The 12460-nt window shown below is 30.1% G+C and overlaps 2 protein-coding genes across 2 annotated transcripts; both read right to left on the reverse strand.

Moving 5' to 3' along the window:
* Positions 1-2789: 2789 nt before the first annotated feature.
* Positions 2790-7352, reverse strand: LOC124925948 (exocyst complex component EXO70A1-like). The gene is made up of 12 exons (XM_047466092.1): positions 7091-7352; positions 6751-6846; positions 6473-6678; positions 6011-6265; positions 5216-5354; positions 4928-5140; positions 4223-4428; positions 3908-4105; positions 3712-3811; positions 3500-3618; positions 3262-3408; positions 2790-3143 (listed from the first exon to the last, which is right to left on the reverse strand). Exons 1-12 carry the CDS (start codon positions 7253-7255, stop codon positions 3023-3025), a joined length of 1965 nt encoding a protein of 654 aa, XP_047322048.1. The 5' UTR covers positions 7256-7352; the 3' UTR covers positions 2790-3022.
* A 1947-nt stretch (positions 7353-9299) lies between these two features.
* LOC124928091 (protein CHROMOSOME TRANSMISSION FIDELITY 7-like) lies at positions 9300-11357 on the reverse strand. Its single transcript, XM_047468622.1, has 6 exons — positions 11235-11357; positions 10460-10715; positions 10294-10386; positions 10157-10225; positions 9730-10079; positions 9300-9623 (listed from the first exon to the last, which is right to left on the reverse strand). The coding sequence occupies exons 1-6, from the start codon at positions 11336-11338 to the stop codon at positions 9491-9493; spliced, it is 1005 nt and encodes a 334-aa protein (XP_047324578.1). The 5' UTR covers positions 11339-11357; the 3' UTR covers positions 9300-9490.
* Between the last annotated feature and the right edge of the window lie 1103 nt (positions 11358-12460).

Here is a 12460-nt window from a genome sequence, read left to right on the forward strand (position 1 = left end):
TTATTAAAATAAAATACAAAGGTGGAAAAATAAAAATTAATAATATGTTAAAAGTTATATATAAAATTAATTTGTTTATTTAATGATGTTTAATTTATTTATTTTATGTGTAAATTATGATCTCTATATTTTTAAATAATTTTTTCTAATTAAATGAAAAAATTATTGAAATTTAATTTAAAAAATTGATAAATATAAAGATAATATTAAGGCTGGCATTAGTGTGAGACTACCCTAGGGTCTAAACCCTATGACTAACTAAACTTTAACATATTTTTTATTTATTAATGAAGTCACCACTCTAGTCATGACATTCAAATTGTTCGGCCGAACATAGTTTGTTGGTTTGAAAAATATTACTTTCCTACTAACAAATGAAAATCATGATGGTGGAAGGCTACTTTTCTAATTTCAAATACAAAAATAATAAAAAAATAACATGCAAAATATTTAATAAGTTTTGAAAAGTGAGTGTTTTATAACTGATCTAATAAGAACTCAAAATTCCTACTGGTTGTAGGAAAATAAAAACAAAGTATTGCAAGTTGTATAATTTGCTTACAAAAATTGAACAAATACAAATTAACATCATCATCATTAAATAAAGTACTTAAAAAGACTAAAAATAATCATCACATTTATGTTGGTAGCATGCAAGCCCTATCTTACTTACTAGGGTAGTCCATTAATTTCAAATAATAAGATGTTAGTGAAATTTATTGTATTTTTAAACATAAAAAATTGTGTTTTTTTTAATAAAAAAGATCCATATATATTAAAAATGAAAAGATAAAAATCGTTTAAACACAAACATAACATTAAAATAACATATTAAATAAATAAAATAAAAAATAAGAAAAAACAATACTTAATAAGTTATAAAGCTCAAAAATCCTCGAAAAGAATTATTAACTTCCCCACAGACTCTACTGATTTTTTCTGAACGAATCTCAGAAAGTATCATAATAATAGTATTATGAATGATACGAATTGAACGAATACAATCATTGAAATTTCGACGATTTCTCTCCAACCAGATAGTCCACCAAAAAATAATTGAGATGCTAACCTAAATATGTAGGTATGACATATCAATCGTATCAATCCAAATTTCTCACCATTTTTATTTGGTTATGAGTTCAAATCTCAACAAAAAAAACATTTTTTTTATCAACTTTTAAACCAGACATAGGATAAACAAAAATATTTATATATTTTTTTTTCTACCGGGACTGGGCTAGCCCCGGGTATTATTTGAGTTTAAAAAAAAAATCATAATCAACATTTTACCGATTAAATTATTTAATTTATTAACTAAAATACTAAAATATATTTTATTTTTAAAAAATTATATATATTATCACTATATATTAATATATTTTAAGTTTTTATTTTTAAAATTAAAAAAAAAAATCACTACATGCTTTATTGTTTTTGATTAAATGACTCTTATTATTTTTTTAATATACATTATACATTAACCATTTTAATATATATATATATATATATATATATAACTCTTTACATAAAAACAAATTTACTTTCTCAAAATCACCATATCGATATTTTTCAAATAATTAATTATTAAATTATTAAAAAAAATGATACCAAACTAGGTCATTGTTTCAATTAAGATATTCATTTACCATTATTTGTTTGATATATGGGACTTTAACAAAGGGAATTAAGAATAGTTGTTAAAAATGCAAGACATAATATATATATTTGAGTAATTTATTTGTCATTTAAATAATTTATTATTCTTTTGCATATCTATTTATAGACTAAAATATTATTTTTTTATTAAATATTAATACCCTTTAATTATTTTCTCAATAACCTAACTTTTCACTACCTATACTAAAAAAAAATTAGTTAAATAACCTCAAATCGAATAGTACCATAACTTTTCTTAAAATATAAATGATAAATATAACCCTATACATTAGAAAAGTAGGTGTTATATATTTTGTATATATATATATTAACAACTGACTTTTAATTATTAGGGAGTATTATCCACAATTGTGATTATCATTAATGATGAGAGTAAGTATTAACAACATTTGATAATACTATTTTTTCTTTAATGATTTTAACCTTATTTCTTGTAGCTTTAGTTAAAAGTCCTCGATAATGACCGACTTTATTTTATAAGGGGTCCCAATGTAATTATTGTCCTAATGCAATTTTTGGGTTTCTATTTCAACCTTGATGACTTTTAATTTTTTCTCTTTACAACCTTTTCTCAAATGTAGATATTCTCTATCTTAAATAACATTATATTTCTCATTTTCATTTTCACTAACCTCTGCCCCTTCCCCCTTTTCTATCTAATCATATAGTTTTATTATTTCATCCATTAAATTTAAGGGTATTTGTTAAGCATTGGGACTTATAATGAGCAAATTATCAAAGAAAGAAAATATAAGTTAATAACAATTTATATGCAAGATTAATTCATATTTTTTTCTTTCTAAATTGAACTTTTAATTTAAGGATTCACAAAAAGATAAATTTGAAAAAAAGTAGTAACTTACAGAAAATTTACAATAATTTTGTTTTACACATGATGAATAATTGTAACTTTCCAACTGTTTGGATCGTGGCCCAATGGACCATTTCTCTGCTAATTGGGCTAAAGTCAACCCATGGGAACATCCCTTTTGTCTCAGCTGTTTGTTTATTTTTTTGACAAGCTAATTCTTATTTAGTTCAAATAGTTACACAAACAGAATATCATTTTTTTTTTGTAAAAAGAATTATGTCAAATATGATAAGTGAACTCAAACAACTACAAACACAACATTATCATTCCAAATTAACCTAGATAACTTCTTTTTTATACAGATGAAATTTTCCTAAATAAAAAAGAAATACTATTAAAGGGAGTTGATATCTACAACTACAACAGGAAAATGGACAAACAGATCTGTCACTAAAGGGAGAAGAATAAGAAGAAGAAAATGCCATACTCAAAAACCACACAAACAGAATAGACAGATGCAAAACCGAGCTCTATCTATCGTCTAGGTTGTTCATTCATACTCTTCCCCTCGAAGAACTCTCCCAGCATGTGATCAAGATCCTCCACATTGTACCTGATGTACTTTTGCGGGTTCTTCCCATTCTCAACCAATGGCCTGTTGGCACAAACAAGAAAATATACATCAAGAAAACATCCAGATAAAGAGAAAGATTTGGTAATTTAAGGAAAAAACGGTTTCACTGGTTAACGAATCAAAAGAGTGTGTTACCCACCCAAAACGTTTGATGAAAGCTCTATATGCTGGCAACAGGACTTCAGCGACTGCTAGTCTTAAGGATTCACGCAACTCAGAGTCTGGAACGGTCCACTGTGAATGTATTTTATGAAGATCCTCGAACTGGATATTAAATGACTTCAACCTGATACAACAAGATCAATTAAGATTTATTCAGGTACAATCACAACATTACATACAATATCTCAAACAAATAAAATCTATTAAAAACAGACCGATCCTTCACTATTGTTCGGGAAACCCCACTACTATTATTTCCTCCATCAGCACCACCCATGGAACTTCCACCGCCACCAGATGAGCCCATGACTTGTATTGAGAGAGACTGCAGAATCTGCCAAAACAAGAAAAATTGATGAAAATGATCATTCATTCAATATAATGTTAACTCAGGCTGGAAAATGGCACATTGAGTAGCATAACAAACCTTCGTCCAAGCAATCCTCTTGTACTGATTGGCATGCTGTTGGACAATCCTCCTGTGTCTTTGGACCCAATCATCGCCTAGCAGATCCTTGGCTTCAGACCTGAAATAATCAAACCACCCTTTTAGCACCCACACTGAAGAATATAACAAAAATAACTACCATCTGAAAGCAATAAGGGGTAATAGTAGGACTAACTTGCGTACAGATCTGACCATATAGTGAATATTGTTCATGAGGAACAAGTTAGTTAAAGCGGGATCCCTGTATTGCTTTGATTTCATGTCTAGGTTAGTCTGGAGAGCCTGCATTATTCGCATTGTTACAGCTGCAAACTGCGAATCTGATTCTCCATTTTCTAATTCTTTGAAAAGTTGTTTCAAGGTTGTTTGGTAACTGTGCATATACAACAACATCAAAGATCAAATGTGTTTCCATAACATACAAAGTGAAGCAGATGATCCAAATAAATAAATAAATAAAAACTCAAACAAATTTTTCTAATCAACTTACTCAAACAAGAACTTGACATAATTAATAACATAGCTTGTCAGAGGATGAACAGTTCCATCTGCAACTGTAGTCTTGGTAGCATCTTTTTCAACTGCTTCCACAAAATCACCAAAAGTTTCTTTTGCAGTCTGGGCAAGCCGCTTTGCTAAGCCCACTGCAGATTCTCTAATTTCCACACAATACTTCCCCTTGAAAAGTGCTTCAATCTGCAAGAGATAACGAGTCCAAGATAAACCCCTCATTATATGAAGAAGGATAAAAAAACCTTAAAAGTATCTAGAACCTTTCCGTTTGGAGAATGTGTTTGATCGAACTGAAAATTAATTATGTACAGCTATTATTAAGCATTCATCATTAAATAAAAATATTGGATTACGCGATTAAGGCCTTGTTGGATGAAGGGTTATTAGGATTTAATTCAAATAACTCCTTATCCCATCCCTCAATCAAATCATCAACTAAAATACCCTTGCTTTATTTTACAATAATTTAAAACATTAAATATAACAGGATATTATAGTAATTTAACCCATATAATCCACTTTTTCATCAAACAATAATTTTTTCAAAAGTTGGATTATTTATAAAAAAATAAATACATCAAACAGGAACTAAGTTTTCGTACCAACTTAATACCAAAACAACTAATCTTATTCCTGTTCAATTGAATTGAACCAATGTCATAAAGATCATCATCATTCATACCTCTGAATGAAGTTCCCGCATGATTTCATACATGTCTAAAAGCACAAATAACTTTTCTGGTGACCTCTTGCTTTTGGCAATGGCTTCTCCAAAACTAAGCAGCACAGAAACACTACTAGAAGTGACTTGAGCAAAACACTGGTCATTGAGGGAACCAATGCCCTCAAGTATCTGATCACATACTCTACGTTCCCCAGCAAACAATAGTTTGACCTGTTTACGCAAAAAATATATATTTATAGAGCAAACATGTGCATATGTATAATATTAGTAACAGTATAAACTTACGGCTATTCGCATGAAATGAATCCAGTTCCCAATCTTAGCCTCTAGAACTTCCCATTGCATTTTCTGAACATCCTCCTTGCTCAGGTTTTCCACTCTCAATTTGCGAAGACTTTCTTCCAAAACTGGAGAACGAGTATCTCTAGATGATGGATAATGACATTATCAATAAGTTTCGGAAATTTCACAAATTAGAATGAAAGTCATGGTAAATGACCACTAAATCTGGTATTATCTTGTGGTTCTTATAAATAGATAATCTCTGTTATATTCTCAATCACATATCTATAATTCTCTACATGGTATAACATTTGTTAATTGCTTCTTAAAGGCCCCTTTATCTACCTCAATCATTGACAGAGGAGACTTTGCTACTATTTTATTTTTCTACTTTTCATCATCCTATTTTTTGCTTCAGTTACTTCTATTCATTTCCCATTCAAAATAAAAAATGGAGAAAAATAAAAATTGAGAGGAGACAGCTAGAGGAAAGCCATTCGACATGGCAAGCTGGACATAACGTCATTTGAGACAGCCCAGAGCTATTGTTACATTATCAAAGCCTAAAATTATTTATTATGCTGCAAATCCAAGTGAATAATAAAATTAATTCACTTGATTTTGGAGTAGAATAGAAAAATATAATCAAACAAATATACAATTAGATTTAATTAGGATAATAATATATTATGCTGTTGCAAAGGGTTTTCTTTTTTATATTTTAAATAAGATATATCAAAACAAGACGAATTTATATGATTGGGTTGCAAACAGGTTTCAGGACCCTCATCATCTTACCTGTATATTTTAACCAATTGTTGCTGGTGACCAGCTTGAGCCATTTGTTGGGCTAAGTTGTGCAGTAGCGGCAAAATTCTTGGTGGAATGAGAACAGGCGGAGTGTAAACTGCATCCTCTAATTCAGCGTTGTGATGCTGCTCATGACCAGGATGATGTTTGCCACCTGAATTTCCTTCATTATCCGGTGACTCAGATGATGGTCTTAATGAACTTGGAAGGCACTCAAAAAGGCGTTCAGGCTCCACAGGTTTGCTGAAAATGGTAATTTATAATAAGAAAATTTAAGTCTTGAAGAAGATTGACAAAGGCATACATGAAAGAAAAGAACTAATATGAATAAACAATCAACAGTTTTAACATCAAAGAAATGGTAAATTAACTGCTTAATATCTATGTGAAATAACTATGGATGAAATGCAGTCATAGAAAGGGCAATGGTATATGATGAGAATAACACACCTATAAGATGACATGATTTGCTCAAATTCCTGTTCTAGCTTTGATAGAGCTTTAGCAAGTAAATTATTTGAATGATTAATTACACCATCGCTGCTCTTAAAACTTTTGTTGTTGCTGAAGAAGCTAATATTGCTCTTTAGTTGCTGGATCGCTTCAAGGTAGCTTTCCAAGTCTTCATGTGGACCTCTAAGTATCTTAGTCTCAGCCTGCAATGTTACAATATTTATAATATCAATGCTGCATAAACAGAACCAATTACTATTTTATATCAAACTAACCTGACGAGAAATATCAAATTGAGACAATATAACTTCTGATGCCTTCAATGTCTTATCAATATTCTCATGAGCTCTCCTGATAGCGTGTGTTCTAATCTGCAAATGTAGAAGATAACATGAGCTAAGACCCAGAAAGATCATTTATTTTTTACCTATACAAGGATGTAATCATGAGGTTCATAATTTTATCAAACCTAAAACAGGGCTAGTATCTTTTTTCCCTAAATACAAAACATTGCAGGAAAATGAGATGGGTCTTTTGGTTTGTGAAATGGGTCAAGTCTGCCGACAGCAATAGATCAGACCAAGAAATGGTGTGTGTGAAAGAAAGAGAGAGGACCTGAGTAGGGCGCATGGCGGTTTCAAGGGCAGAAAGACGATGGTCGAAGGAACCAAGTACGGAGACCATGGTATCGGTAATGGATTGACTCTTCTGAAGCGCCTCCCTCATCTTCGCTGCTCTTTCACTAAGCATATCTACTGGAGATACTGCCGAAATCGCCATCTTTTTTAGTCTGAAAACCGGATCCTACAGTTTGAAGAGGATTTGATTATAGATGAAGGAAAGAATTATGACCCTTTCTTTCGTGAAGAAAATGAACAGTTGGCGACTTGGCGGACAGCTGGTAAAGCGTAGATCCTCCGTTTCTGTTGGGTCTTTATACACTGAGTCAACTCGGTGTTAATCAAAATTGAAAGACTCCGACTTTATAAAAACCTATTTCAAAATAGCCCTCAACTCAGTCAACGTCGTTAATTTTGAATATTGTATTGTTTGTATATGAATTTTATATCTTACCCTTAGACGGACTAGTCTTTTATTTATTTTTTAATTGAAAATAGTGTTAGGAGACGTGCTTTTAATTACTATCAATATTATCTTCAATTATATCATATTATAATATTTTTTTAAAATAGTATAACTAGAATCCAAACTTACCAAAAATAAAAAAATAAAAATAAAGAGATCAACTTTTTAATTAAGTCAAATAGGAAAAAAGTAACCCTAAAGATGAAATGGGAACACATTTTTATTTTATTTTGAATAAAAACGTAAAACTTTATATTTTTTTCTAGCTTCAAAACTTTTACATTAATATTTCTTTCCTTTTAAGTTGTCTATTAATAATGAGAGGGATAGACTTTATTAAAGATTTTTTTATTGCTCTATGAATAACATACTCCATTTTCAATCGAACATAAAATATTTTTTTATTCAAATCTTAGTTAACTAAAGAATTCTTCAATCATTTGTGGCTGATTAACAACAAAGTTAATTTGTCAAAAAATGACATGTTCAGATCGGGTAATCCATCACTCCATGAATCCTTTTAATAAACATTGGCATGAGTTACTTCATTTAAGGCGGCTTAGTGGAAATCTAATTCAAAAGTCTTTACCATAGTTTTGAAACCCTGTTCATTCCGTTGGTCGGACTGGTAAACCCGGTGAACCGATCGTCAAACCGGGCTGAGTTGATGAAAAAATTAGAAATGCAATCAACCCAATTAAACTCAGCCAACCCGCCGGTTGGACGGAAATATGACAGTCCGGGTTAACACAACGGATTTATCCTATTTTTTTAAAAAAAAATATTTTTCTCACTTATCACTCTCCCAGTTCTTCTTTTCCCGTTTTTTGGTTCTCACTGGATTTACCTATTTTTAGTTCTATTTGGGTAGATTATCGAATTTTAGTTCTAGACACCGAGAATGACAAACTCTTTCATTCACCTTAAGCTCCACCTTTTATCTAAACGAGCTGATTTCACTTTTACCAGACTAAAAAACGATAAAGGTTATTTTGTAAATCATAACTTAAGCTTAGTTTCTCCTCTAGATAAAAGCATAATTATCAAAAAAAAAATAAAAAAAATAGGAAGGTTATAGTTTGATTTGAAGCCTTGTCCCTCGCATAATACAATTAATCTCCTTTATTTCAATTTCTTCTAAGTTGTTGTCATCATTTTCTCGTCAAAATTTGGTTTATTTTGAGTTCATACTTCATATAGTTGATGATAGTAATTGATATTATTTAGAGGTTCATACTTCATATAGTGATTATTAGGTCTCTGAATTATCTCTTTGTTTATTTTGATGATTGATTAATTGGACAAACACCAACAGATGCAACATCAAATTCTTCAAGTGTAAATCTGAAACTTCTATAAGAATGGAATAAATTGTAATTGCGAAATAATATTTTGATGAATTTTTGCTATTTTTGAATCAGTTATCCACCGATTGAACCAGTAACCCAGTCCTCTTCATCGGGTTGATGACCAGGCCGAGTTTCAAAACTATGTTCTTTACACTTGACATAGTAGGTCAATTTGTGATAATATTACTAACAAGGATCTCGTCTCCAACAAGAATACACATTTTTTACCATTGCCACGAGACATTTGTAGAAATTTTGACAAACTCATTTTCTAAAATGGGTTAAGGGAAGTATTCCCAAAGACACCAACTGAGAATCAAAAGAGATATAGGTCCATTACACCTACCATTGACAGTGGCAACATAACAGAAGACAGTGATTGAACATGCTCAAGAACAATAATGTTGAATATAAAATAAAGAGACACAAAAAACAGTTGGAATGTGAATTAAGCAATGTTCTATATTATATTATTTATCATACTCAAAACAATTTTATAAATTCTGTAAACAATACCATGTATACAAAAAGGTGTCTACCTAGTCATTAAAAGTGAAAAATCATTATTGTGACAGTATCATTATAACTCAATTTTGTAAACCAAGAATGCTGCAGTCCCACAGTAGTTTGTTGCGAGTGCCCTTCCAGTTGAGGTTGGATCTGAGAATGCTAATTGAGATGGTTGCAAAGAAGAACCCTCACAGAAGTTTTTCCTGATGGAAATAACAACACAAAGGAATCCCTTCAAACAAACTAGATTTTCTCATGTTGGCTTCTTCTTTGTTATGTCAAATGAACAAAAATTGGGCAAGAACTTACCTGACAATGTCAAGTAGCTGGCTTGCTATACGTTTCCTCCTCATAAAGGGCGCAACCCAAATAGCTCTAATTCCACATTCTGCTGGTATAGCTTCCTCACCAACAACTAGAGCTCCCATAAGAACATCTCTTAATTCTTCAGAAACTTTTGGTGGGTAAGTTCTTTTTTTCACAGATTCCCTTTGGAAACAAATGCCTCCAAATTGGAGAAGAGATGAATTTGGTTGTTCTTGCTTTGTTGTTTTATCATTGACAACATTACTAATACCCGGAAGAATTCTGTACGAAACTTTTATTGGCTCAACAATAACACACCCAGCAATCCTCTGATTATAGATGTACAGGTAAGTCTGCGATGAAAGATCAACTTAGTAATAATAAGATTATAATTAAATATGGTTGGCATTTGGTGGTAAAGAGTTCATGCCTTGCAGAGTTTATGAATTAGCAATGTACTTCCTAGTTCAGTCTCTATCATATGAAAAACCTTCTTAACCTGTTACAATTAGCTTCATTTGTTTGTTACAAATGGAAAACATAGACTTCAATATCTTATGAACTAACCTTTTTCGTATGAGCAGGTGGATCACCATCCATTACTAAAATTATGCGTACTGATTTATTTGGAACTTGAAGAACTCTTTCCTTTTTCCAACCCTGCAGACCAAACATAGATATACTTCATTGTTTGGTCCAAACACAGAATGAAAATGAAACAGAAAAAAAAAACCTTAAATTGGATTCCCATCATGAAGTCTTTGTGAAATTCTTTATGAACTTTCTCATCCTCTTCATCACCACAGACATAACTGAACCCACAAATGGAACATGCATGTAAAAGAAAGTCGGATTGCCCCAATTCCAAATGAAGTTGATCATATCTTCTCCTTTTCTTCTGGTTCTTGGCCAAGCTCATGATGGACTTCAAAGAACTTTGTGAGGAACACGCTGATTCAGTCCATTGGCAAGAAGCTTCACTTTTACTACTAAGAGAATCAAACCAAACCATCATTGAATACTTCATGTTTGAACAACATGCCTAGATCTTTTAGTAACTAGAGAAAATATTGACCAGAACAAAACCATTTTCTGTTCAGCTTCTCAAAAGTTCAAATCAGTAATGGATTCCATGAACAACTCAGCACTCAGTAAAAGAGACAAATCAGACACCCATAATCAGACAAGAAATGATCAGTCCATGACTCCATGGGCGTGAAAGAATCACTTTCCTCCAGAATCAAGGAAATTAAAATGCAGTAACTTGTATGGGAACCCTTACAAGAATGAATTAGTTAAAGATGTTTTAGTGATCATTCTTCTTCCTTGTCGGCTTTCACGCAGACTGAATGATATATAATAAATTGTTTTTAGGAGAAATGGGATTTAGTTATTTTCTCTCAATTTATTTCCTTTCAGCAGTAGTAACACAATATATGAGAGTTTTGATTAGAATTCGAAACATTAAGCGTGCAATTAATAGACAATAACAGAACGGAAAGGCCTACCGGAGGCGATGATCTTCCGTTTGAATGGGACATGAAAGATACTGAGGTAGGGTTTCGTTCGGTGACTGTTGAGCTTTGCAGAAATCAGTGATCTTCGTTTGCATTGCTATCTCTCTCTCCGCCTGTTCACCACTTGTCTGGGCTAGATGTTTAGGCGTTAAAAGTTTTTCCCGCCCCTTTCCTTTCATTAGAATTCTAAAAATTAATGTTAATTTTTTTAATATATTCATATATATTCTCAATTTTATACTTTTATATATATATATATATATATATATATATATATATATATATATATATATATATATATATATAATGGAAGATGTTCTTAATTAAACTTGAAAACTCGAAGCATTTAATTTTTTTTCTCGATTACTAGATCTTGTTACCCAACCTGACCTATTTTTTATAATAAATAACAGCCCTGGTGGTTAATTTATGGATTGACCCGCATATCAAATTTGATACGATAAAATTTAAAATATAAGATAAATTTTGAAATATAAAATAAATTTTGAATTATATTTATCACATAAATATTATTATCATTTTAAATTATGTGATATTTTTTAAAATCTATTTTGTTCTATAAAATATAAATCAATAATTAAATTGAAACAATGGACTCATAATATATTTTTTTAATTAGTAAAACAAATTCAAACTCTATATTGAAAAAATAATTAGGGAGATATTAATAGTGTTGAAATTCTTTTTCTAATATAAATATGTTGAATTTTAATAGTAAAATTAAAAAAAAATATAATTACCTTAATTTTAGTTAAAAATATATATATTTTTTAAATTTGAACTCATTACTAAATAAAAATTATTTTTTATTTTATTTTAAACAAATATGATACAAGATTGATGATAATTATTTATACACATTCATATATACCATTTATATTTAAACTCTTTATATAACTTATACTAGGAAATTGTCTAAATAAATTTTAAATAATATAATTATTTTTTCAAAAATTAAAATTAATAATGTAAATATAGTTGATCAACAAAAAAATATATTATATTTTTAAATAATATAAATTATATATAAAAATCAATTATATTATTATATATATTTATAAAAATAAAAGACAGAAGACTCATTTGAAATATCTATTTAACTTAAGGAGCAGTTTTTTATTTTATGACGATGGAGAAAATATATGAAAACAAAAACATATAAGAAACTTTTTAGCGAAGATAAATAATAATTTTAT

The sequence above is a fragment of the Impatiens glandulifera genome, chromosome 2 (genome assembly GCF_907164915.1).
Source record: "Impatiens glandulifera chromosome 2, dImpGla2.1, whole genome shotgun sequence".
Lineage (NCBI taxonomy): Eukaryota > Viridiplantae > Streptophyta > Magnoliopsida > Ericales > Balsaminaceae > Impatiens > Impatiens glandulifera.